General features: G+C 55.6%; 7 protein-coding genes across 10 annotated transcripts; 2 read left to right on the top strand and 5 right to left on the bottom strand.

Moving 5' to 3' along the window:
- Positions 1-102: 102 nt before the first annotated feature.
- Positions 103-3,194, bottom strand: IFI35 (interferon induced protein 35). Its single transcript, XM_015886019.2, has 9 exons — positions 2,937-3,194; positions 2,753-2,833; positions 2,321-2,473; positions 1,914-2,027; positions 1,517-1,661; positions 1,199-1,332; positions 859-1,048; positions 536-642; positions 103-367 (listed from the first exon to the last, which is right to left on the bottom strand). The coding sequence occupies exons 1-9, from the start codon at positions 2,946-2,948 to the stop codon at positions 176-178; spliced, it is 1,128 nt and encodes a 375-aa protein (XP_015741505.1). The 5' UTR covers positions 2,949-3,194; the 3' UTR covers positions 103-175.
- A 551-nt stretch (positions 3,195-3,745) lies between these two features.
- RPL27 (ribosomal protein L27) lies at positions 3,746-5,548 on the bottom strand. Its single transcript, XM_015886027.2, has 4 exons — positions 5,347-5,548; positions 4,916-5,085; positions 4,368-4,478; positions 3,746-3,836 (listed from the first exon to the last, which is right to left on the bottom strand). Exons 1-4 carry the CDS (start codon positions 5,425-5,427, stop codon positions 3,788-3,790), a joined length of 411 nt encoding a protein of 136 aa, XP_015741513.1. The 5' UTR covers positions 5,428-5,548; the 3' UTR covers positions 3,746-3,787.
- Positions 5,549-5,945: 397 nt separating this feature from the next.
- On the bottom strand, positions 5,946-9,491 carry RUNDC1 (RUN domain containing 1). The gene is made up of 5 exons (XM_015886011.2): positions 9,137-9,491; positions 8,327-8,485; positions 7,937-8,135; positions 7,622-7,729; positions 5,946-7,393 (listed from the first exon to the last, which is right to left on the bottom strand). The coding sequence occupies exons 1-5, from the start codon at positions 9,446-9,448 to the stop codon at positions 6,528-6,530; spliced, it is 1,644 nt and encodes a 547-aa protein (XP_015741497.1). The 5' UTR covers positions 9,449-9,491; the 3' UTR covers positions 5,946-6,527.
- Positions 9,492-9,521: 30 nt separating this feature from the next.
- PTGES3L (prostaglandin E synthase 3 like) lies at positions 9,522-11,478 on the top strand. Of its 2 annotated transcripts, none has more exons than XM_015886026.2 (7): positions 9,522-9,641; positions 9,926-10,039; positions 10,139-10,205; positions 10,465-10,563; positions 10,886-10,975; positions 11,064-11,117; positions 11,280-11,478. In XM_015886026.2, the coding sequence occupies exons 1-7, from the start codon at positions 9,634-9,636 to the stop codon at positions 11,286-11,288; spliced, it is 441 nt and encodes a 146-aa protein (XP_015741512.1). In that variant the 5' UTR covers positions 9,522-9,633; the 3' UTR covers positions 11,289-11,478. The 2 variants fall into 2 exon arrangements, with proteins under 2 accessions (XP_015741512.1, XP_015741510.1); XM_015886024.2 differs by having other exon boundaries at positions 9,561-9,641; positions 9,911-10,039.
- Positions 11,479-11,550: 72 nt separating this feature from the next.
- Positions 11,551-15,544, top strand: LOC107325303 (alanyl-tRNA editing protein Aarsd1-like). 2 transcript variants are annotated; one of them, XM_015886015.2, is made up of 12 exons: positions 11,551-11,705; positions 11,782-11,904; positions 11,976-12,135; positions 12,367-12,424; positions 12,774-12,930; positions 13,027-13,143; positions 13,335-13,465; positions 13,631-13,697; positions 13,870-13,961; positions 14,305-14,359; positions 14,811-14,905; positions 15,068-15,544. In XM_015886015.2, exons 1-12 carry the CDS (start codon positions 11,667-11,669, stop codon positions 15,201-15,203), a joined length of 1,230 nt encoding a protein of 409 aa, XP_015741501.1. In that variant the 5' UTR covers positions 11,551-11,666; the 3' UTR covers positions 15,204-15,544. The 2 variants fall into 2 exon arrangements, with proteins under 2 accessions (XP_015741501.1, XP_015741502.1); XM_015886016.2 differs by lacking the exon at positions 11,782-11,904.
- A 486-nt stretch (positions 15,545-16,030) lies between these two features.
- On the bottom strand, positions 16,031-19,281 carry G6PC (glucose-6-phosphatase catalytic subunit). Its single transcript, XM_015886014.1, has 5 exons — positions 18,747-19,281; positions 18,265-18,374; positions 17,474-17,582; positions 17,243-17,358; positions 16,031-16,960 (listed from the first exon to the last, which is right to left on the bottom strand). Exons 1-5 carry the CDS (start codon positions 19,196-19,198, stop codon positions 16,449-16,451), a joined length of 1,299 nt encoding a protein of 432 aa, XP_015741500.1. The 5' UTR covers positions 19,199-19,281; the 3' UTR covers positions 16,031-16,448.
- A 929-nt stretch (positions 19,282-20,210) lies between these two features.
- On the bottom strand, positions 20,211-25,333 carry LOC107325298 (membrane primary amine oxidase-like). Of its 2 annotated transcripts, none has more exons than XM_015886009.2 (5): positions 23,728-25,333; positions 23,230-23,515; positions 22,503-22,632; positions 22,070-22,390; positions 20,211-20,974 (listed from the first exon to the last, which is right to left on the bottom strand). In XM_015886009.2, exons 1-4 carry the CDS (start codon positions 25,292-25,294, stop codon positions 22,091-22,093), a joined length of 2,283 nt encoding a protein of 760 aa, XP_015741495.1. In that variant the 5' UTR covers positions 25,295-25,333; the 3' UTR covers positions 20,211-20,974; positions 22,070-22,090. The 2 variants fall into 2 exon arrangements, with proteins under 2 accessions (XP_015741495.1, XP_015741493.1); XM_015886007.2 differs by lacking the exon at positions 20,211-20,974 and adding an exon at positions 21,686-21,955 and having other exon boundaries at positions 23,728-25,332.
- Positions 25,334-25,500: the final 167 nt, after the last annotated feature.

Here is a 25,500-nt window from a genome sequence, read left to right as displayed (position 1 = left end):
CCTGGAGAGTCCCGTCTCTGGACCCGTGCTGGGATGCGGCTTTCCCACCATTCACAGTCCCGGCCCTGTCCCAGGCAGCACCCAGCACGACAGACACAGAGCTCCGGGCAGGCCAATTTAATTCACACACTGAATTCCCGATGAACGTAAGCCAGGCTAACAGCGCTGGTCAGGGCTAGCCCACATCCTCCTTGAACACAGCCACTGCCCGGCGCCCAGCTGGGACGTAGCCGAGCACATCCACCTCTCCACCACCACGGCTGGCCTTCTGGAAATGGATCTCCAGCGCGTCCCTCATGGGCTCCTCAGCCAGAACATCTGGGATCCCCGAGAGCAGAACGGTCCTGGTGCAGCGGGAGGGCTGCAGCTAGACGTAGATAGAGGAGAGAGCTGCAGACCCCATACAGCATGGCCAGGATCCCCCAGCAGCTGAGGGGACCAGAAACACACCCCTCTGGCTTTCAGGAGCCCCTGGCGTGTGCTGGCTCTCCTGGGGCTGGTGGGTGCTACTCTGCACCAGAGTGCAGACCCTCACCTGCAGGTTGGTGATGTCTCCACTCATGTAGGGTGATATTTTGAGTTGGTATTTTGTTTTCCCAATAGGCACCTGGACCTGCCCTTTAGCGATTAGCTGCTCGGCCACTGGAGATGGAGAGTAAAGCTCTGAGTTCCACAGCCCCCTGCTGAACTCTTGTTTATGTTTCTGGCATAATCACCAACACTGCTCAGCTCCAGCTCAGTCTCCCATCCCCATTCCTCACAGCTTCCACCTGCTCTCAGGAGACAGCCAGTACTTCCCAAAGCTGGCAGGGCTGCCTTCCTCCTCCAACAGCCCTATTCTCAGTGTGTCCCACATACCTCCATCCCGCGTGAAGGTCAGCACCACCTGGCCACAGTCATCCAGGAACTCCCTGCTCTCCACCTCACTGCCTCCATTCTTTGTCTTGCTGAAAAAGAGCTCCAGCTTGTCCAGTAGGATGTCCTCAGGAATGCCCAGGCTGGGTAGGCCAGACACCAGGATACTCCTGCTGCCTCGAGTGAGCCCAATCTGGGAGCAGCAGAAGGTAGTTATGGCAGCAGGGCAGAGCTCGAGATCAGATCTGCAGTACTGGTGTGCTGGGCTGAGCTGCTACCAGTGACCCAGCCCAGACAGTAGTGGACAAGAACCCAGCCCCATGCCCTTGGAACCTCCAGGTACCTCCAGGGCAGATGGCAGCAGTATGTCCACTGGGCCTGCCTGTACTCTCACTTGGCACCGGTCAAGGTCTTCTGGGTCCTCCCCGTGGCTCAGCTCCACCACATGCTCTTTCATCTCTATCACCCGCTGGGCCACTACAAAAGGAAAAGCCCTCAGCCCAGGCAATCAGTAGGACAGGGCATGGGAGAGGGGAACAGCCTTGCACAATGATGGCTTGGCCAGGACAGGCAGTGCTTGTGAGTGCTGTGGCTGTAGCAATGCTTGGCAAGTTCCAGTGACACAGATGCTTTCCCACAGCAGTGCTCTTTTCACTCTTACCCTCTGCCTTCTCAAAGGTGATGAGAGCTGAGCCCCCTGACAGAGGATAGCGGATCAGAGGTTTGAGCACCAGCTTGTTCATGTCTTCCTTATCTGTTGTAAGTCCCTTAAACACTACCTTCCTCTCTGGCAAGGCGTGCAGCATCTAGGTTAGAGAACACAGCAGCTGGAAGAGACTGCACCCTGCACAAGGCCTGTCCTTGACCACCCAGATGAGAAATAAGATCATGGCTTAAAGCAAACAGTTGGCAAGACTTAGCAGAGTCTCTCCTATGGTCCAGCAGTACCAAAGCCACTGCTTCTGGCCCCCAGGCTGACAAGAGTTGGGCCCAATAACACACAGTGGCCAGCTGCATTCACCAGCAGCCTCTCCAGCCTGGCTCACACCCTCTGTTACCATCATTGGGTCCTCCCAGAGAATCCTCTTCCTCATTTCTTCCAATTTGTTTTCCAGCATCTGCTTCTCCTGTGTCAGTCTGCTCTTCTCATCCCGTGCTGCAGAGATATCCACCTGGAAGAAAATAAATAGCGAGCAGTAGGGGAATCAAGACAAAGTTTGGGATTACAGCTGCTCTTTGATCTAAGCAACTCCAACTGCACCATTTTCCTGCTCGTCATCCTGCACCCTGGCTTTCCACTGCAGCCCTCCTCCACAGCACAAGCTCATTTCCCAACAGAGGCCCCTTGTACTGTTCCATGTAACCACTGTTGTACCCCAGCCAAGTTATCTCAGAGCAGTGAGCTGAGCAGTGCAGCCAGACTTTCCACTGCTGCCTTGCCTGGGACAACTCCTTCAGCACGCACCTGGAGGGATGCCTTTCCATCATTTGGAAGCTTTTGCTTGAGATTTTTCTGAAGAAGTTCTCTCTCTTTCTTTGCATGTTGTAATATCTGCTCTACAGTTTCCTTGTCCTTTTGCAGCATCGCATTGTCTTGGTCCAGAGCGCTACAAAAAATCTGTGAGAGGGACCATCAGTGCCTCTGTTAACAATGCAATGACCCCACAGTGTGTTCAACCCCAGTACGTGCTTGTCTGGGCGGGCAGCAGGCTGGTCCCTATGCACAGCCCTAGAGCCCAGTCCTGGCATTTCATAGATGTGAGTATCCCCTCTCCACTGCTTCTGGTTTGCACTGAGCAGGGAAGCTGTGGCCTTTCTGGGCCGTCTGCGAGAGGCCTCAGAGGACAGAGATCCGACCCAATTCATTTCTCGGGGCCGCGGCTGGAGCAGGACGCACCTTGTACTGCTCGATCTCCTGCCGGGCTCGCTCGGCGCTCATTTCCAGGCCGCAGTCCACCCAGTGCCGCACGAAGGAGTCCTGCAGAGCGAGGGGTCAAAGCCGAACCTCCGAGCCTTGGCCTGTCCCCCCCCCTCCCACCCTGCGGCTCAGCCCGCCCGGGTGCCCCGCCTGGAACCGTCACCTCCCAGTCCATGGCGGCAGCTCCGACAGCGAATGGGGGCGGCGCGGCCGAACTCACAGCAGCCCAGGAGCCCCCGCTCCGACCAGCAGGAGCCTCACTCCGACCAGCTGGAGCCTCACTCCGACCAGCTGGAGCCTCACTCCGACCAGCTGGAGCCTCACTCCGACCAGCAGGAGCCTCACTCCGACCAGCAGGAGCCTCCACTCCGACCAGCAGGAGCCCCCGCTCCTCCGGGCCCAGCGCTTTCACTTTTCCTTCCGCAGCCCGGCCCCGCCCCGGTGCTTGGAGGACGGCGCTCCATCCCGCGCAGGCCCAGCTCGGGCCTCCCCCAGGAGGGGCAGAGCCGAATAACCCAGCTTTTAACCCAGTACCCAGAGGAACTGCTCTGCCTGGACGTGGGAACGGTGCTGTTTAGCTGATATGTAAAAAATGGTAACAAAAAACAGTAGCACCCTGGTACGGGCTCAGCCACTGCAATTCTCAACCAGATTATCTGGAATCACTAATTCCTCTTCCCTCTCCCATCTGCTTTCAGTGTTGGGGATTTACCCCCAGACATCTCCAATAAAACAAAGGACATTCCAGCAGCAGTCAGTGGAAAGTGCCATCTCCTACTGCACCATGAGGAGTGGTACAAGGAGCCCAGCAGTGGCACAGACGCAGCTCCATTCACACACCCTTCACCATCCCAGATTTCTCAAAAGCTTACCTGCTTTACAATTGCTTTTCCAACTCTTGTTTGAAGACCCAAAGCAAATCTACACCCCAGCGAAAGGCCTACCAACAGCATTTTATATAACAAAGCCAGATGGTTTTTAATAAACATTTATTGAAACAGTCCTATTTCAAATTTAGAATCGCAGCTTCTGGAAGAACCACTTATTCTTGCCCGTCTTGTACCTGAAAGAAGAGGAACACAAATTTCAGAGTGTACTTTGCAGGAACAGGCAACAGCATAAAACATTCACCCAACCCCTCCATATCCCCCATCCAAGCAAACAGCAGCACTGTTTACCCACAGGTACCGTGCACTGTCTCTTCCCCCCAACTCGCCAACTAAACTTTTTCTAAAAGTTCAAAGTTCCCATGGAAGTGATTATCAGCCTCCAGATTTTCACGACTCATGAAGCCATATTACGAGCGATATGCGAACATATCATCAGGTCACATGAACACCTCACGTTTTACAGTGAGGCAGCAGCAAAGTAATTGTCAACATGAGTCTACTGGAATTTGTAAACAGGAACATGGACAAATTCAGCCTATGAAGCCTGTCTGGTTGTGAGAGAAAGCACAGCAAGAGAGAAGTAATCATTCCAAAAATATACTGAAATTAAGGCAGTCCAAGCTAGGGCTCAGCCAGGGCAACACCGTTATCACAGAGTCCTCCAGAAAGTGAGACACCATCAAGACTATGAGCTTCCAACTCACCTCTCCTCAAACTTCACCTTAGCTTCACGTCTTGCTTTGCGTTTCAGAGCAGGGTCCCTGAACACATCCTTATTGACAACAGTTTTGTCCAAAGGAATATCAACAGAATACCTGGACAAGAGAGCACAAAGCTGAGAGACAGACACTGTACCTGGCATAAGGTCACACGTACGTACTGGTACCAAGCTAAAGAATGACCGGACTTAAAGTACCTGTGGCAACAGGTGCCATGAGCACCAAGTTACGACAGTTTTAAAGGTTCAGCCACTGACATTCTGCAATTAATTGAAATTAAACTGAACGTGATTGAAATTTAAAGCCAGCTGCGCCATCTGAGCATTATGCTGATGTTTCACATCAGCTTTACAAACCTTAGGTCGCTATTTTCAGAGCATGCCCCACATACACTCAGCCACACAATGGAGAACCTCTACGATTTGCAGCACTTACCAAGAGAACGTGCAAGAATTACAAACACCGAAGCACACAACGCGTTTTTTTGGCCCTTTACCATCAGCCCTTGGTCCGGCTGAGATACCCACACTCACCGGGTGGGCATCAGGTGGTTGTAGTTGTAAACCTTCACGAAGGATTTGATCTTAGACCTCTTGGCGATCTTCTTCTTGCCCATCGCTGCCGTCACCTTCCGCGGGTACCGGTCGATTCCTGCCACCAAGGCGTGGCTGTAGGGCCGGTCAGAGGTGCCGTCATCGATGTTCTGAAACATCCGGTGTCCGGGCTGAGGAACCCGCCACAACCCGCCCCCACCCACCCCCCCCACATCCCATCATCACATCCCACCCCCACGCCCCGTCCCCAGCAGCGCCCTTTGCTGCCCAGCCGTGTCCCTCTCGCATCCCGCTCCGACCCGCTGCCCCCGGCTGCGCTGCGGCTCCCGGCCGCTCTCCGGGTCTGTCCCGGGGCGGCAGCGCGGGCAGCCCCGCAGGAAGGCCCAGCCCCAAGGCCCAGCCCCGCTCACCTTCACGATGACGGCCTTACGCCCCGAGTAGCGCCCGGCGAGCACCAGCACCACCTTCCCCGGCTTCATAAACTTGCCCATCTCAGCGCTGCGCTCCGGCCGTTCCCAACGCGGCCGTTCCCGGCGGATGGACGCGGATCCCGCGGCTCAGCGACACGGCGGCTGCGATGGCGCCGCGGCGGAAAAGGAAGTTCCCCTCCCTCCGCCGACCCTTCACCCCGCGCCCTGACGTCACTTCCGCATTATCCGACCGGGCTCACGGCGCATGCGCACAGCCGTCCCGCAGTCCGCGGTAGCGGCGGCCCGTTCCACGTCCGCCCCGCGCTGTGTCCGCCCCGCGCTGTGTCCGCTCCGTCCCGGCGGCGGCGCCTTCGAGGCTCCATCACTGTGAGCGGTTCCGCCCGGTGCCGGCAGGTCACGCTGCATTCAGGGCAGCGCTCTGCTGTCCGTTTCCTTTCCCAGCGGTGCTGCTGTCACGGCCTGCACACAAACCATACCGGACTGTGATACTCAAAGTGACGCCATCAACGTTACAGCGCCGGGTGAGCCAGCACAGCGCGACGGGTAACGGCAGATGCACATAAAACAGGCACCGGGGATGGATTCTCCCCACAGACACTTAGTAAGGAACTTTAATACATCTGCTCTGAGCAGCTCTGTGCTGCTCTGACCGCTGCACACGAGCTCCAGACAACAGCACAAAGTAACTTGCACGTCACCCCTCACCCAGCACCTGGATGAATGTTGCTGTTCAGCGCGTGCCCGGCTCCTCAGCCATGATTTGCCCCCAGTTCTCTTACATTCAAACAAACCCCTGACCCCTCACAGCCACATCAAACCCCAGCAACCAACCTCCCACTGCCGAGCAGCCTCAGGCTGCCTCACAATCCTGAGGGGCGTCTCGTACTGGCACCATCATGGGCAGGCTCTGTGGGCAGGACCCTCCTGCACCCATTCAGCACCTGGCACCATTCATCTGTTCACCGGTTTTGCTATTCAGAACTGCACAAGAAGGGCAGGATAAAGCACCGTACCACACCCAGCCACCAGCGTCAAGATTTCTCTAAAAGCAAGTACTGATTTCAAAGAGCCAAACTTGGTCTTAAAGAAAGAAAGGCCAGGCTTCTGGCAACCAACAGCCGCTCACATACAAAAAGTGGATGACCTACAATAAAAATAAATCAAAAAGCATCTTTGATGTTCTTCAGCTGCCGGACAGCCAGGTCAACTGGGAGGTTGAACTTCAAGTTGCTCAGACGACTGAGGATATTAAGTGCACTCTCAAAGCCCGTGTTTACCATGTAGCTCCACGGGTGGTAGTGAGATTGCACCAAAGCTCCAGATTTGCAGATCAGGTTTACCCAGGAGACCAAGCGCTGCTCGTTTAGTGCCATACACACTAGAGCTTTCAGTTCAGAGTCTGCACTGCGCTTGAAGGGGTTGTGCTCAGTGAGAACCGTGTGAATTGCTGTCAGCAGGCTCTGTTTGGGTGTGACAGTGACTCCTCCTGTCACAGGCAAAGCAAAGGACTGGGAGAGCTTGCGAGCTGGAGACTCCACAAAAGCCTGTCCGTTTTTAGTTTTGTAATACTCCACAAAGAGCTCCCAGGGGTGCATGGTCTGTGGCGAGGAGGTGAACGCAGGAATCAAGCATGCAATGGGTGCCAACACCAAGCTCATCCCTTGAGAAGAGGCATAGAGCCCATGAGCCATTAAGTCTCGCAAAGCAATGGTCAGCTCCTTCCGCACAGCCAGAGTCAGTTCATCTCTCCCTCCTAATGAAACCTCCTGCAGATCAGAAGAACTGATAACATGGTCATCTTGCTGGTGTTTCAGAGCTAGCTGCCTCACCCGGTCTACAGACAGCTCCAGTTTCTTAATTAAGGGAGAATAGTCCTTGTTGGCTTGGTCCTTCTGCCAGAGGCTGCGAGGAATTTGACCAGTACCACAACCAAACTGACTCACAGCAAATATCTGTAGCACAGCAAGCATGCGACGCATGAGGTGCAGGCCCGTTTCTCGCATCTTTTTGGCATCTTCTGGGTTCACTGCTCAGATTAGAGAAGAAAGTAAAAAACCACAAACTTTCTCATTAAGGAATCAACATACCTGCTTTTAAGAAGGGCAAAAGAACTGTACACAGACCTGTCAACAGAATTTATAATAAATAACACTTTAAAAATATGCTAATGTACCTGGACGCTGGTTCATGCTCCATGAACAACAAATGAGTGACAGCAAAAAAGAGACAAAGCTTCATGCCAAGCAGTGCCTACCTCTGTTTCCAGAAGACCACATATTTGGTTTGCAGGAACCACCACCATCTTTTCTGCCTGCGCACTCACAGTGTCCATCTTCCGCCTTACCAGAGCTTCCCACTTCATCTAGAACAAGAATTCCACACTTGTGAGTTCAAACTGCATATCCCGTGTATTAAGATCAGTACTCAAACCACTCTATTCCTTGCTTGACAGTCTGTTTCTGTTCACCACCAGCTCTGAACGTCCTTTGACATCTGCAAACTCCCTCCTCATAACTATGTCAGAATTATATATCAATCCAATCTACTTGTTTAAAAACTGAGCACTGACCTTGAATGAAGTTGATAAACATTTCAAGGTCCCTTATTTGTGTCTTCAGTTGTTCCACCAACTGTTCCTTCACCCGTGCTGGGTTAACAATCTGTGCTATGGCAGCATCCACATGCTGTCGCAGTTCTTCTGGAGAGAGTGTTGCAATATCTTCACTCAAGTTCATGTCCAGCTTCTTAATCAATTCATCTATGATCATCTGCAAAACATCAGTCAGTTGTATCACCACTATCCATGACCTCCAAAATACTCCACTCGCTACCTTGGAAACAGGCTTCCTCACGCAATGAAAATCACAATAGATTACAAGATCGCACACATGCGTGCAGACTAACCATCAATACTGCATTACTAATGACTGTGAGCAATACAGAACCTCAGGAGCCTTACCCGTTGCCTTTCCATAACTACAGACTGTGGAAGAGAGTCATAGCTGCCCTCTTGGTATGCAAACGTCTCTAGGTCATCCAGCTGTGTCTTAAGCTGTAAGATCAGCTCTCTTTGCTTTTCCTTCTGGATCTCAATTTGCTCCTGCTTCTCTTGCCCACTCTGAAAAAAAAAAACAAACTATTGCAGGCCAGTCCCACGGCACAGGACTGTGATATGAGGAGTGATTCCAGTTCATGCAAGTAATTGGTGAACATTACAAATCACTTCAAGAAAAAGGAGCGTCTGCACATCAAGGAGAGTCGTAGTCACATCAGCTCGTGTGACAGACAAGAACCTCTGCAGACAAGCCCCATCACAAGCACATTGTCATGGTACAGCACCTCTAGTCAGAGCTGTGCTGGGCAGCTGTACCAACCAACCCGTCACAGCAGGGGGAAGGGGTACAGCAGTAGTTAATTGGATTTTAAACAAGACATAGAATCACGTAACTGCTAAGGCTGGGTGGGACCCTGAAGCCCATTCAGCTCCACCCTCAGCTACAGGAGAGACACCTGACACTACACCACGTTGCCCAGAGCTCCATCCAACCTGACCTCAAACAACTCCAGGGCCGGGGCACCCTTAGATTCCCGTGTTCGTGTTTCAGAGCCGTCACAGCGAATATCCGACATCTCATGTAAACCACCCCCAGGTGGTGCCGCGCCCCCCCGGCACCGCAGTCCCTGCCGCGTCCCCCCGCAGCCCCTCAGGAGACCCCGGGACACGCGCCGCCTCCTGCCCCAGCGCAGCGCCGGGTCCCGCCGCACGCACCGGGCCATCCCCGAGCTCGTGGGGCAGCGCTGCGGGGCAGCCGCGGAAGGCGAAGTCCTCGAGGTCGCGGAGCAGCCGCTGCTGCTCGGCCGGGCCGGCCCTGGCCACCTGCCGCAGCCGGAACTGCACCTGCGCGAAGTGCGAGGCCAGCGCCAGCAGCGCCCCGTGCAGGCGGCGCCGCTCGGCCCGCAACCGCGGCACCGACCGCGGCGACCCCGTCGTCTCCTCTTCCTCTTCCTCTTCGTCCGCCGTCACGGCGCCCACCGGCGCCCAGCGCTCCCCCGGGCCGAGCGGGCCGCCCTCCGCCTCCATTATGGCCGCCACCCGCTCCGCGCAGCCGCCGCCATCTTCCCGGAGCGGCGCGGGTGGGGCGGGGCCTGAGCGGCAACAGAGCGGCCCCCCCCCGGCGCGAGCTGCAGAGCGCCCCCTGCAGGAGCGGCGGAACCACGGGGACAAGCGGCCGGGGGTCCCGGGGGTCCGACGTGGTGCGCGCGGACATGGCGAGGTGAGCCGGGCTGCTGCACGGGACGGCGCGTGGCGGGGTCCGGGACAGCGCCCGGCCCAGACCCGAACAACCACACGAGGCCCCGGGGCAGCACCCGAACGAGGCCCCCGGGCAGGGCCCCAAACAGCGGCTGCTCGTGACACACAACGGCGGGGGCGGCCTGTCCCGGCCCCGCTGCAGCCCGCGGTGCAGCCCGTGAGGGGCACGACGAGGCCTCGGCCCAAATCTCTGCCCGTCCCCGCTTTGCAGGCAGCGGGACGTACCCACAGCCCGTGTTTTAACAGGCAACACGCCAAGACACTGTGGTACGACCGGCCGCGGTATGTGTTCCTGGAGTTCTGTGTGGAGGACAGCACGGATGTCCAGGTCGTCATCGAGGATCACCGAGTGGTGTTCAGGTGAGCTGTAGGTTTGGAGCTGTGGGGGTCCTGGGGCAGGAGGACCCTGTGTGAAGCACAGTCAGCTCTGTCCTAAACCACGGATCTGTATTTTGGCAGCTGTAAAAACGCAGACGGAGTAGAATTCTACAATGAGATCAACCTGTACGCCAGAGTGAACTCCAAGGTGAGGCTTCTCCCCAGCGAGCCATTCCCTGACGGCCTGCATCATGCTCAGGATTGAACGGAGCCTGTGCTGTCCTGAGCAGTGCAGCACAGAGCTGAATTCTGTGCATTTCCTGAGTTGTTTGGGCTGCAAACAACTCCTCCATGGCTCCATATACCACAGCCCAAGCATGGCTGAGCTTTGATCCTCTGTGCATCTGCAGTGGGTTAGAGAGAAACACAGCAGACTCTTGAGGGGAGGCATCCTCATCTCTTGGCAGGACTCACGAGAGAAGCGCTCTGACCGCTCCATCACATGCTTTATGAGGAAGTGGAAGGAGAAAGTGGCCTGGCCCCGCATCACCAAGGAAAACATCAAGGTGCATATGGCACCAGACAGTAAGGAGAGCCCCTGGGGCTGTCTGTACCCAGTGCAGGGGCTTCCCGGGTTCCACGTGCCCCCAGGACAGACACCCCAGAATAGAGCTCCCAGTAGGCAGATGCGGGAATGCCTCCTGCTCCCTGTCAGCCCTCTTAAGTGCTTTGAGGAAGATGTGGCACCCCCATCCCTCGGTGCGGGTAGGGCCAGAACTGGCCCCTGTAGCCACAGGGATGTTCTCCTACGCAGGAGCAGCCCGTGCTTGCTCTGTGTGAGGTAAGGCCACACTGCTTCCTTCCTCACGGGATATTCTCTGCCCACAGCCAGCCTGGCTCTCCGTTGACTTTGACAACTGGCGAGACTGGGAAGGGGATGAGGAGGTGGAGAGGGCCATGGTGGAGGAGTATGCAGAGGTGAGCCTGGTGTTGTGTGCACAGGGTGCTTGGCACAGTGGGGGACAGCCAGCCACGGAGTTCCCACAGATCTTTGTTCCCTATCCAGCTCCTGGAGAAGGTGACGGACAAAGCCCCCCCTCCGACCATGGATGACCTGGATGTGAGTAGAGCCCGGGAGCTCCATCCCCCGGGCACTGCAGAAATGCCTGGCGCTCTTCTTGCTCCAGCTGCTGCCCCTGTTTCGCACTGTGCTGTGTGACGCTCTCCAGCACGTTGGGTGCTTTCGGCCTCCGCCCACCCGCTCCTCATTCATCCCCCGCAGGACGATTGAAGCTCCTCGGACACAGCGCGGCCCCGCAGCGTGCAAAGCAACGAGCCGGGACACGGGCGAGGAAAGCGGAGCCCCGAAGAACGACGCCGGTTTGCGGCAGAGCGCGGCGGGCCCCGGACCCGGCGGCGGGAGCTGCGGGCTGTGCCGGGACCGGTTACGCGCGGGGCAATAAACGGGAACCGCTGCCGGATGCGTGTGTGAGCTCGGGGACACGCGGGACGGGGGGCGGCGCAGCGCGGGCCGCAGTGAGGGGCGGAGCTGCGCCCGTCGGCATCGCCCGGATCCGCCGCCCCGCAGGCCCCGCCCGCAGCTTCTCCCGCCGGCCGTTACCCGTTATTGATCCTCCCGCAGCCCGGGAGTTGTTCCAGTGCCGCCGCCATGGTGTTCCAGTGCCAGCGGGACAGCTGGGCCCGGCAGGTACCGGCGGGGCTGGCGGCGCGGCCCGGCCCGGCCCGGCCCCGCTCGTCACGGCGCCGCCGTGTCCGCGTTGCAGTTCAGTACCAGGGTGGTGTCGTGCCGGGAGGCCGAGCTGCGGCCTGAGGGCGGCGGGGAACCGATACGCGGCTTCCAGGTGGTGCTGGAGGACACGATCCTGTTCCCCGAGGGCGGCGGGCAGGTACGGCCGGCACCGGGCGAGGAGCGGGGCGGCACGGCCGGGCCCGGACAGCGGCTTCTCTGTCTCCGCAGCCCGATGACCGCGGCCTCATCGGCGCCGTCCCGGTGCTGCGCGTGACGCGGCGCGGCGCCCAGGCCGTGCACTTCGTGGAGTCGGCGCTGGAGCCGGGCAGCGCCGTGCTGCTGTCGTTGGACTGGGAGCGCCGCTTCGATCACATGCAGCAGCACTCGGGTGCGGGGCCGGGGCGGGTCCCCATCCCGGTTCGTTCCCCGGTTCCCTCCCTCCCGATCGCCCCCCCACCCCGTGCTCGTAAGGCGGCTTCACGGGGCTGGAGGCAGCGCGGGGTTCACCGGAGGCGATCGGAGCGCTCCGTGGTGCCCCGGGGTCTCCGAAGGTTGCGGTTTGGTGGAGGAGCCTCCCCTGCATCCCGAGCTCAAACCACTGCTTGCGCTTCTCTTCCAGGACAGCACCTCATCACTGCCATGGCAGAGCGGATGTTCGGATTCAAAACAACTTCATGGTGAGCAGGAAAAGCAGCCACTAAGCTCAGCCTCCCCTCGTGTCTGTGCCTCCAGGGCAGGAGGAGATGCACGTTGGTAATGGAAAGCAGCACATGCTGTGATATTTCACCTAAGCACAGAAGGTCTGGGAGGACTGGCTGAAATAAGATGAGCTGCGTAAACAGTTTGCTTTGTCTCGTCCTGTTGCATAGGCACGATGTGCATCTTATGCTCTTTAAACAGCAGGGAGAGGAGAAAAGCATTTTGTTTCAGTCTCAATCCCAGCAGCTCCTCTCAGGTGGCACTTAATGCTGCCTATGGGTATATTCACCTGCTCTTCACAGCAGCAGATGTTCTTCATCTGTGCAGGGAGCTGGGCCGGCAGCAGTGTGTCATTGAGCTGAACACCCCCTCCATGACCGCAGCACAAATGGAGGCCCTGGAGCAGAGCGTGAACGAGAAGATCCGTGAGAGGATACCTGTGACAGTGCGGGAACTGGCTGCAGATGACCCTGAGGTTGAAACAGTGAGTGATGGGAATGAAGGGAGCTGGTGATATCCATTGGGCCAAAGCGGTTGCAGCATGTATATTGGTTTGTCTGCCATTCTCCTGCTTTGCTAGGTGAGAAGCCGCGGCTTACCAGGTGACTACACGGGGCCAGTTCGAGTTGTAGACATTGAAGGCATAGACTCCAACATGTGCTGTGGGACTCATGTCTCCAACCTGAGTGACTTGCAGGTAGGGGACTGCAACCACATTACCTCCAGGAGCCCTCAGAACACACGTACAGCTCAAGGACAGCAGAAATCCTGGAGACAGGAGGTCTACTTGAAATTGCCCTGGAGGGAAAATGGTCAAAACTGACCACATATGAGAGTAAAAGCAAAATACCATTCTCCTTTTCTAACTGGGTTATTTTTCTGTTTAAGGCTATTAAACTTCTTTGCACAGAGAAAGGGAAAAAGAACAAAACCAACTTGGTTTTCCTGGCAGGAAACAGACTGCTGAAGTCAGTTGAACAAAGTCACCGTACTGAGAAGGCCCTGACCTCACTGCTGAAGTAATAACCCTTTTCACTTTGGTTCTTTCATCTTTGTTTTTCCTTCTGACAAAAACAGCATAAGTCTCAGGTGCATCTACATGATGCTTTTTATTATACGTTACCCACTTTTGCTCTATCAGTAGATCTTCAGAGCAGGGATCCAAATTCTACTTTTTCTTTCAGAAATGGTCCAGGTGAACACGTAGAGGCCGTGAAGAGATTGCAGAGTTCTGTGAAACTGCTTCAGAAGGTACGAAGGTATGAGGTTGGCTGGGAAAAACAGATTGTCTGCTTCTTGTAGACCTGAGCAATTGAATTTAAGGCATCCATTTTTATCAAAACTGTTTCCAATTCTGCAGACACAGCTCAGTGTTCATGCTGGCTTGACCATCCACAGTGCTGCTTTTTTACTTTTCTTTCAGAATAATTTGAACCTGCTAAGAGACATTGCTGTTTTGATAGCCCGGGATTTCAAAAGCAAACCTGTTCAGAGTCCGCTGTTTGTCTTACACAGGTATGAAGGAGTTCAGGGAACAGGATAAGAACCCATGGTGTATCATTTGTGACAGCTGCATTTTCCTGACACCTATTCAGGCCTGTTTATAACAGTGATATTTTAAAAGTCAAAGAATCCTCAAGGAGAAATGCAAACAATGTGGATTGAACTGTCTGGGCCTGCCGGACGGTTGTGTGATTAAAGAAATGTGTTAGTAGTTCAGTCACTAAATTCCTCTGGTTTTTAGGAATTGTTAGGCTTGGAGAGTCATAGCCTGCCATTGGTAATTAAATTTTGGACTCTGGTGTGGATCTATATGCATTTTTTCCTCTCTGAAGTGGCTTTTTACCTGTCCATGCAGGAAAGAAGGTGACTCTGAGTTCATGAACATCATCGCTAATGAGATTGGGAAAGAGGTGAGTTGTCGGTACAGACAAACCTGACACCAGTGGTATTTTCATTCAACTTTGTAGCACGGGCTGGATAGGCTTCCATTTGCACCACAGTCACAAGCTACAGATCTTTTTCCTTCCAAAAGTTAGACAAGGTTGTAGTCCCCAGCAGCCTCAGTGTGCTGGGGATCCTCAGTAGTAAAAAATACAGCAGTGAAAATTCAGAGCACCATGGAAGAGCCTGTCTCACAAAAAGCCATACACATCCTCCTTGGACATGGTAACTTAGGATACTCCGGTACCTGTTCAGTCCCCCACAATATACAGTTCAGTATGAAAGGTTCAAAAGCTCCCTCCCCTCTTAATTCAAATTGAGTTCCAGTAATGAGCACAAACTTGCAACTTGTTTTAATGTCTTAATGGGAAAAGGAGGGCACAGGCCCTTCAGGAGCATCATCCCTCTTTTCGTCAACAGGAAACCCTGCTGTTCCTGACTGTGGGAGATGAAAAGGAAGCAGGACTCTTCCTTCTAGCTGGATCTGCTGAAGCAGTTGAGAATTTAGGTCCCAGGTACTGTGTTCTATGGTTTCTGTAAAATTAGTGACACTTCCACCCAAGCAGCTGAGCAGTGTAATCAGGGCACAGACCCTTGTGTGCTCACTTGAGCAGGTTAGGGCAAGCCACTTTCCTCTGCAAGTGAGTGGCCTTCAGTATGTCCTGACATTACTGCAGGGTGGCAGAGCTGCTGGAAGGCAAAGGAGCTGGGAAGCGAGGCCGATACCAGGGCAAGGCAACCAAGATGAGTCGACGAGGAGAAGTGCAGGCTCTGCTCGAGGAATTCATCAGTCAACAAAGAGATGAAGCGTAAAGAAAGGATTTTAAAAGTAGGGCTGTCATCCCTGCTTTGTATGATCTCCACTAAGTTATCTCCCATAGAATAAAAAGTCCCATGGAGTTAGGAATGACTCCTGCTCCATGTCTCTCCAATCTTGCCATTTCTGCCAGCAGTTCCCAAGGCTGCTACAACTTCAGCTGCAGAAACCAAAGGGTCACTGAAGAGCCATGGTCAAAAAGCAGTTGATATGAATTTTAGCATGGGATTTGGATGATTTGCTCTTTGGTTTTTGTTACCTGGGCTGCTCACACCTTGTACATGGGCCGTGTCTCTGACAGTTGCCAGCATGCACTGATTACATTTGTGAGCTTTAACTGCTTTGTGGGTGTATGTACTGGGGTCACCCCTATCACAGTCAGCTGTTCAGCTAATGGGGCAGGGTACAGGGGATGTGGGATTGCCAGTCAGCACTGCACCGACCCCACCCAGCCTCAGCCTGGTGGGGTGTCACAAATGTGTTTTCATTGCTGGTATGTGGTGCACACAGGGCCCCTGAACAAAGAGCACAAAAACAGCTTTGCCTCCTTGCCCTGTGTGCAGCTGCTGCTGAACTTTGGTCAGGACGCCTCCATGTACCTTCCCAGAAGTCCTGAGCTCTTGATGTGCTTGTGTGTTCTGGGCAGCTGAAAGCCTTGGGGCAGCCTGGTACTGCCTGTCCTTGGGCTTCCAGCCATGTTTTGCAGTAGGCAGGAGCAGGACCTGAGAAGGGACATCCTTCTTGCGGCACCAACAGCCTCCCTGACCCTGGGGATGGCACTTGGGCACCATCCACGCGCCCATAAGACAGCTGAACTCACCAGTAAAATACATCTTCAGCTTTAATAAAATACCCCTCAACACACCGCTACATTTATGTGCACATATACACACGTACCGAGAGCTGCTCCACGCAGCAGTGAATACTGGGCAGAGGTCCCAGGGGCTGAGGAGCCTTGGGGCTGGGGGCTCCCATAAGCTGGTGTTTGTTTCCATCTCCTGCCTGTCCCCCTGCAGAGCTGCCTTGCAACAGCCTTTGAGCACCCACAACTGCACAGTGCCTTGCTCCTGCCATATCTGTCCCTTGTGCCACTGGCACCTGTGGCACGTCTGGCACTGTGAGTGCACGCTGTGCTGGAGTCAGCCCATGAAGCTGTAATGGGGAGAAACCAACACAACCCCCACAGACCCATGGTTCCTGTCCCCAGCCCTGAGCCAGGGTGGCCATGCTGTTACCTGCCCCTAGACGCCCTTCTTGTCCTGCGTGGCCAGAAACTGAGAGATGCAGTAGGGGATGAGGCCGACGGTGGCCAGCGGCACAGCTGCACTCTTGCAGAAGGAAAGGACATAGAAGAGCAGCTGCATGTGGGAGGGTGGCTTGAAGGCATCAAAGAGGTGCAGGACCAGCAGTGAGGCAGCAGCACAGCCCAGGCGGAAGGACAGCTGGCGGCCTTGCTTCCCCCGGCAGCTCTCCAGGTACATGTGGGAGCTCAGGGCCAGCCCCAGCCCAAAAAGGATGCCCAGGTTGCGAAGAAGGCTGGCGAAGGGCGTGGTGTCAATGTGGACCCACTCGGGATGGGCACACCACCTCTGTGCCTTCTCCAGTGTCCAGAGCAGTTCAACACCAAGCATCCGCAGTAGCAGGTAGAAGCCCAAGGCAAAGCTGAAGAGGAAGAAGGTGACGCCCAGGTACCTGCGGAGGCTGGCACGGTAGATGGAGTGGACGTGCTGGAAGGTCTCAGCCACTGCCATGCCTGCCAGGAGAAGAGGTACGGGCAGTCAGAGTGGGATGGAGATGGCTCCAGAGTGCGGTGCAGACCTGACAGTCACTGCTGCACCCTTAACACTCATAAATCCCTCTTCTTATGTCCCCCAGCCCACATCCAATGGCACATGGACAAAGGCTCCTTCTCAACAGCAACAAGTGCAGAGCCATTGTCTGCAGTTCTTGCTTGCCCCTGCTCCTTTCTCGTACACACAGTGGGAGCACAGGGGCATGCTAATTTGAGGAAGGGACAGAAACAAGGTGAGCTCACCAGATATGACCCCTGCAATGACCTGATGAGGAAAGTGGGCAGCGATGAAAATGCGGGACAGACAGACGCAGACCTGAACAGCCCAGAACCCCATCCACAGCACGGCCCACAGAATCCTGCAAGGGGTAGAGAGCTCCATCAGTGCCAGATCTGGCGCACGCTACGGACTTTGAGCGGTGCCAGAGCATCGTAGTCCCCTTCATCTCTGGGTCAGGACTTGCACACACTCACCAGTATTTCAGTGTTTTTGACTTCTCCTTGCCCATGGCGATGGAAAGAAGAGCGGTCACCATGACGTAGTAAACTCCTGCTGCACCCATGGCATGGCCAGAGGGGCTCCCTGGGTGAGAAGCAGGGCTTAAGTCAGCCCCCTCAGAGCAGGCTGTCCCTGCTGCCCTCATGCCCCAGGGGCTCCGGCACTGAGCACCCACCCAAAGGCAGTGATAGTGTGGCACAGGGAGCACAGAATCATAGAACTGCAGGAGGCAGAAGGGACCTCTGGAGCTCTTCCATTTCAACCTCCCCCCACCCCAGCAGTTTCCCCAGAGCAGGTTGCACAGGATTGAGTCCATATGGGTTTGCATAACTCTGGAGAAGGAGACTCCTGCACCTCTCTGGGCAGCTGTGCCAAAGCTCCACCACTCTCACAGCACAAAAGTTCTTCCCTGCAGTCAGATAGAACTGTGCCCAGTGCCCCCTGTCCTGGTGCCTGGGATCCTGGATCCTGGCCTCCACCCTTCAGACACTAATCAGCACTGATCAGATCATCACAAGGTGCTCCAGGTTCCCACTATCTCTGCAGCCTGGCACAGGCAGAGTTTGTGCTAAATTTCCACATCTGCACACACCAAGGGTAAAAGTCTGCTCTGCACCAGGGCATGGCAGTGGCCCCACAGCTCAGTGATAATGGCCAAGGTAACAGTTCTGGCTGTGCCGGCACCCCCCTGCCCCTGGCATAGGATCAGGGCTCTGGGGTCCCTGAACAACGTGCCAACTGCTTGTCTCAGAGCAGGGGACCCTACCAGGGCCGGTCTCGCAGGTGAGTGGGAACTGCTGGATGGCCGGCGCAGAGGTGTTGCTGTAATAATCAGTCTCGTGCACCCACCAGTATGGCCTCTCCCCAAACAGGATCCTGAAATGGAAGTAGAAAGGGGTTCATGGTCATCCTGGGCACCAGAGCGGGCTGTGGTTCCAGCTCTGGCTGTGAGCTGGAAGGTGTCAAAATAGCACCCAGACAGCACCTGGTCCTGTCCCCAGCCCCAAATCCTTATCAGGAGGAGCAGGAATGCCCTGGGAGCAAGCTGATGAAGAGGATATGTCTGCTCCTTCCATGCCTTTTCAGTCTATGAGCAGCCATCCAATGGTGCCAGCATGGGCAGAGGCCACCTGTCCCCATCACATGCTTAGAGTGTAAGGTTGTACGTCTGGACTAGGCACACATCTGGCTATATTAATCCAGCTATGTTGGTGCATCTGCAGCAAGCTGCAGCACAGCTCTACTCACCACTTGAAGACGAGGTTGAGCCAGTCCCCGATCACGGCCACCCAGATAAGCCGGATGCCCACTGGCTCACACAGGTGGAACCAGATAGGGAAAAGAACAAAGAAAGTGTTCCTGAGGTCTGCAGCAAAGGAGATGAAGAGGAACCAGTCCTGAGAGCCCTGGAAATGCTTCTGCAGCCAGTATGTCGCCTGGATGCCGGCATCATGCAGGAGGTTCATGGGGGCTTCCATCCTCCTCCACAGCCTCCTGCCTGGTTCAGGCTGTCCCGTGCTCAGCTGCAGTTTTATACCCCACGGGTTCGTGTTTGCTGCCGATAGGTCACTTGTCCCAGCTTTGATCTTTGGACCCAAAACCACTTTTGCTGAAGGGTGCATCACTGGCAGGTTGTTACAAACATGCTTAGAACAACTTGCATAAAGGAGAAAAACAGGCTGCAGAGTGGCATAGGGCATGGCCTTTAGGAGTCTTAATCCTCCTCTGTCCCATTACTCAGGAGAGGTTTCTGCAGCCCCTGCTCTGTCTGGCTCCTCCTCAAAAAAAAAAACAAACAAAAAAAAACACAAAACAACACATGATCTGCTTGTGAACCCCAGTGTTTCAGCAGGGGAGAGGTTTAAGTGCCTGCAGAGGGATGGAGTGACATTTATCCCATCCCTCTGCCATCAGCCCAAGCATTGCTGGTGCATGGAATGGGTTGTGCATAGAGCAGAGCTGCCCATTACCCTGACCCCCTCTGAAACCTGTACCTGATGCTAACGTGCTGTGCTGCAGTCTTTGCCATGCTGACACAAACAGTGCTCTCCTCAGCAAGAAACTTTCCAAGCTGTTTCAGGAGATCCCCAGAGTAAGGCCTGGGGAGGTCTTGGCTTCCAATAGTGTTTTCCTGAGATCTGTGAGATTTCAGAACCTGTGCAAACCAGGCAGGGGGAGTGATCCTAACTAGTACATCCCCAGGTTAATCCCTCCTGCCCTGTCAGCCCCCAGCAATGCAGATGGAGCTGAAGACATCCCTTGTCACTCAGGGTCCCTGCCTGTCGACTTTCCACCTCAGTCATGCAGATCTGTTCTCTTGCTCCTCTCTGGGAGTAAAGGGTGAACGGGTTAACACAGATCTTTCTACAGGATCCTGGGACACGGGGGTCGGCCTGGCAGGACAAACCTGGGTGTCCATCCCTGGCTGCTGCAGATACACACAGCACAGCAGCACGGGGCACCTGGCCAGAGCCCCAGGCACGCAGCTGCACACACAGCAGGAGCAGACAGCAGAGTGTTAATGATTAGCAGCCAGTGAAAATGTACCACTTATCTCTCACTCTGCTAGAAAGTTCAGGTCAGGAGCCTTGAACTGCTCCGTGGTGCGGTTTGACGCAATGCAGAGGCTGTGTCCAGCAGCAGCAGGAGGCACAGGGCAGCGTCCTCCTTCTTCCTGCCCCCTGCCTCAAGTGACCACCATGACGTCCACAATTGCAACTGCCAGGTCAAGGAAGAGCCGTTTTTATTGGCCAACACCAGTTTCTTTATGGCAGTGAAAATGTTTAGAGATCTACCTTGAGGTGCAGAGCAGCAGGAGGCTGGAGATAGCATGGCAGTGCAGCAGGTCACACATCAGCATCACCTGAGGGAGAGCACAGCATCCCAGCCGCCAGTACCCAAAATGGAGCAGAAGTTTGCACAAAAACAGAATTACTCTTGTAAAACTAAATTCCTCAGCAACTCATTTCACTGTCCTCAACTGAAAGCTTTTGGCCAGCACAAAGGAATTCAGTGGGCTTGGCTCCCACATCCAAGATGTTTTGAACAGTTAGCAATTAATCCCTCAAAAGCTTCACTGCAGAAAATGGGAGCAAAAGGAACTGGGGGATGGGGACAAGCAGGACAAGCACACTCCAGCCCCTTTGGAAGGAGTCACAGCAACAAAATGGGGATTGCATCTGGGAGAGGCCAGGAACTGGAATGGGAACAATGGCTCCCCTACAGCCACAGCCAGATGAGCTGGCAGCCCAGGAGCTGCATGCCCTGCAGTGACAGCAGCTGGCTCCAGGACACGGCGTCCCCATGGTTCCCAGGCCACCAGACACGGCCAAGGCACGCGCAGCGCACGCTGTCACACTTGGCTGCCCCTTAGCACCAGGGTTTCATCCAGAAGATTCTCAGTCCATTGCAGCGCTGGGGCTGGAAACAAGGTCAGTACTGCCTGCGTCAGCATGTGGGCAGAGTCCAGGCAGTACCTGTAAACACACACAGGAGTACATCCCCACACAGGGAATGTTGAACCTGCTCCCCCAAGCTCCCAGGACTGATGCTCCCCGTTCAGGCCTGAGGATGTAATGCAATCAATCCCACCCCAAACCGCTTCCCCATGTTTCAGTCCCTCCATTCTGCTGCAGTCCAAGGCACCTCCAGAATATACTTGTTGCCATTAGGGCTCCTCAAGGCCACCACATCACAGACCCCAGGGAGTGCAGATCCCTTTGCAACTCCTGGTGACACAGCAGCCAACTGCCCATGAGATGCCAGCACTGGAGCCAAACCTCACTGAATCCTGGCGCACCACAGGCCCGACCCAGCCCAATGCATTGGCAATGAGCTTCATGCTCCTACAGCTGGGGCTGTGCAGGCACTGAAGCAAGGGTCTCCAAGCTGGGGGGTGAGAACAAGGCCCCAGGCAGCAGCCAAGGCCAGCACCAATTAATCCAGCTCGATACAGCTGTTACACATTAACTCCTTTGTTTGTCCCATATTTTGCTGCAGAAGGGTCCTGCTAGCACACAGGGTCCAAGAGTACAACCAGTGTATGCTCACATAGCCATGCTGGGCATTGTGCCCACCACTGGACCTTTGCCCCCTCCAGCATGTGCCTGCAAACTAACACAGCCCCATAACACTACCAGCATCCAGGATCTGACCATCAAAAGCCACACTGATGAGCTATGCAAGAGTTGGGTCAGAAAATGCACTAATGTGCTTCTTTATTGGAGCTGGCTGGGCACCAGGCTGCCATCTAGTAGCATCCTCATCCAGTGCTCATCCTTATCCCCAGTACTGTTCCCAGTGCCCAGTGCTGCCACAGCAGCTGGCACCCAGCATCACCTGGCACAGCAGCCACTGAGCAGTACGGCTCCAAGGGCAACTCCAGCCTGGCCCTGGGCAGCTCCATCCCCACAGAGGTGCCTGACTACCTTGGTGGGATAGAGCCTCACATCCATGACCTGAAGGAGGAAACGAGCAGGGCAGGTTGCAGTCAGCTGGCTGCACTCCCTCCATCACTGAAGGCCTCCCGGAATGCAGCCTAGTGGCTGGACACAGCCTGTCTGTGCCAGTACCTGTCCTCCTCTTTGACCCCATCAGCGCCTGCCAAGCGGGGGGCCCAGGCTGATGTTGACGAAGCCACCGTATTGGAAGGGTGACAGGCGTGGGGCACAGCTGGCTGCGGGCAGGCAGGCGAGGGGGTTGGCTCCACATGCCCCAATCCCCTGCTCACTGCTGAAATAGATGCTGTCGGGTGAGTACAGCGAGGGGTCCTGGTCAAAGTAGTTGTAGGGCCTCAGGAAAAAGCCGACACTGTTTCCCACAGTCACTGTGTTAGGGATGTCCTCAGCATGAGGAACGTGGAGGAACCCTACAGTAATCCACGCGACCAGGTCCTGGGAGAGAGAGGGGAGACCAGAGCATCATCAGCTGCACCATCCCTTCCAGCCCTGTTCACACCCACTGTGACCATGAAGTCTTGGCCACAGGCAGTCCTATGGAGCTCACCTCGTTAGCAATGCTTTCATCGTTGATGAAGTCAGCAAAGGCGACGCTGGGAGTCCAAGGGTCATTCTGGTTGTAGACACTGGTGCTGGTGGGTTCCTCCTCCTTCCGCCTGGTGACAGCCAGCTTGTATCTGTTGGAGCAGGAGGCATTGTGACACCGGGACAGGGCACAGGGTGGGTGCAGTGCTATGGAGCTTGCAGGACTTTGCTGGCCATGAGAGGCACAGCCCAATGCTTTGACTTTAGGTCTAACTTACGCAACCTCCCCCCGAACACAAGTCATTAGATTTCACCCTGGTTGCAAGCCAGCACTGCAGTTTTCCACAGCATTTTTCCAAAAGGCATCCTGTCCTTGCGCAGAGGAGTCAAGACCTCCGGATACCAATGCAGCCCTTGGGAAAACATGTGATTGTTCTAAATTAAACTTATCTGGGGTCAGATTCCTGCCTGGGAACTACTATGAACAGATGCCATTGAGCAATTTTTATATGGACTGTCAAAGACAAGAAGCAGACGACCCTGTTATTTAACCCTTCCCTGCAGACAGGCTTGACAGACCCTACTCTGTCAGCAGGAGGGGACCAGACTGGGGACGGGTGGCTGGGAAGCTTCTCAGCACCTGCAGGAATGGTATCAGTGAGTCCCAATGGCACAGAACACAGAGCTGCCCCATGCACTGCCAATCTGGGCAGCTTGCAGCATGATTGCAACCTCAGCCCCCCACCTACCTGCCCCAGCTGATGGCTTTCTCCATGGGACTGCTGGTGGGCAGGTGCTCCCCAGGGAAGCTGACCACCTGCACCCGGTAGCTGCGAAGGTGTCCCCACCGATTGGGCTTGGGGCCAGTGAAGGAGAGGTAGCGGGGGAGAGAGGCATTGAGGGGGAACGCTGCCTCATTCTCTCTCTCCAGCTTCTCCCGGTGGAGGAACGGCTGCTGGAGGGTGTTCTCTGGGCTCCAGGGGACGCTTATCGTCTGGTACCCCATGTCATGGGACTCCAGGGAGTTCAGCTGCCCTGTGAAGTAAAAGGGAGAATCCCTCTGAATTCCACACCCTGCGTACAGCTGCATCTCACTAAGAAACGCATCTGGGGGACTGCTCTGCTGCACATCCCTGGGTGTGCAGGCAGCAGCTTTTAAGACACAGAGCACATCTGTAGGCAGAGTGCTCACCCAAGGGGGGAAACAGCCTCCTCAAGCCCTGGTGACCACACAAGATGAGACCTACCATCAATATCCAGGTCCACCTTGTAGTGAATGTGGTGCAGGTGCATCGTCCCCAGTGTGTGTGGCCCAACCTTGTTGCCATAGGTGGTGCCTTGGCCATGGAAGAAGGAGGAGCTGATGTAGCCAGTGGCATGGACCCGGACCTCCACAGCCCCATTGCTGTAGAACATGAAGTCCCAGACGTAGTCATAGTTTATGAGCGTGGAGACAGCACGGATGACCAGGGTGTTCTTCCGCAGCCCTCCATAGTACAAGGAATGCGTGTCAGAGAAGTGCCGCCGCAGAGGAAGGGAAGTGTCGTGCTCAAAAATGCAGAGTGAGTTCTGGTTGGTTCTGGGAACATCTGACTCTGACAGGTAGTGCCGATCCACGTAGGTGGCCGTGTAGGGACAGTCAACACCCCGGACGAGCTCGTAGGCAAATCTGCCGATGCCAAAGCTGCCATCAAGGTAGCGGGTGGACATACCCCCAGGACAGTTGGAGCCATACAGAGCTAAGGCTTCCTGCAGGCTCAGCTCATAGATTATCCTTTCCCCACGGAAACGGATGTCAAAGAACCGTGGGCCAGTGTTGGGGTTCATGCCAAAGGCAATGCTCCAGCCCTGGTAGGTGACGTGGTTGTCCCTGATGCTGTAGCGGGGACCCTGGGGCTCAAACTGAAGTGGCCCCGGAGCACCAGGTGAGAGGAGGGGTCTCATGGAGCCCAGCACTGTGTCTTCCTGGGGCTTCTGAACCACAACCACCTTCAGTGACTTGGTCACAAACGCATTCTCCAGCTCAGCGGTGCTGGAGAAGTAGTGCCCATTGTAGAAGACCTGGCGCAGGTACCACTGGGAGACGTCGAGCGGCCCATGCTCCACCAGCACCTCCAGCCCCACAGGCAGGACGAAGAAACCGCTGCCATCAATGGCATGGAAGAGGACGAACCATGTGGTGCGGTCTCCAGACTTGAAGCCGCGGGGAGCAGTGGTGATGGTGGCCAGGCTGGTTCCGTCAGATGCACAGCATGCAGCGAGGAAGCGCGGTGCCTTCTTCAGCTCCTTCTGGATGAGCTCGTTGATGGCTGCGTACTCCGCACCAGTGACAGCTCTGCGGTGGTACGGCACCTTCCCCCCGTACTTCTGCACCGTGACGTCCCGGTGGTAGGTTGGTGCTGGCAGTGGGCCCACCACGTACTCGGTGACGTTGGGCTCAGCCTGGGCCCCAAAGTACAGCACGGCCAGTGCCTCCCGGGGCGGGCGAGCCCCTCCATCGTCCAGGAACCGCAGCACCTCTGCCTTGGCCGGGAGCTGCACATCCACAGAGGCAATGCAGTTGTCGGAAGGTTTGGCACGCGCCGCATCGACCAGCGGCACCCCGAGGCTGCCCCGCAGGTACTGCACCACCTGTGCCAGCTCCTCGGGGCTCAGGTCAGCAAAGACCCGGCTGTGGCCATCGTCCTCCTCCTGTGCCGGGGGCTGCTGCTGGCAGGCGCTGGGGGCCCGTGCCCGGGTCAGCAGCACACAGACGAGGGCAAAGATTGTGGCCAGGGCCAGGAGCAGCAGCACGAGCGCAGTTTTCATGTTCATGGCTGCTGCTGGTTCCAACGCTTCTCAAGTCGCTGCTTCTGTCAGCTTGGATTTGGTGGGCTGGGCGTTTTTTCTCCCTTGTTTTCTGGAGAGAGGATGGCCCAGATGAGCTCATGGGGAGGGCGCACTACAGTGCTCTCAGACGTGCCTGGGATTTGCTGGGAACCATAAAAGGCAACTTTGCTTTGCTTCCTCCAGCAGACCAC

This window comes from Coturnix japonica, chromosome 27 (assembly GCF_001577835.2).
Source record: "Coturnix japonica isolate 7356 chromosome 27, Coturnix japonica 2.1, whole genome shotgun sequence".
In the NCBI taxonomy this organism is placed as follows: domain Eukaryota; kingdom Metazoa; phylum Chordata; class Aves; order Galliformes; family Phasianidae; genus Coturnix; species Coturnix japonica.
Note: the sequence above shows the minus strand (reverse complement) of the source record. Positions and strands in the feature narration are given on the sequence as shown.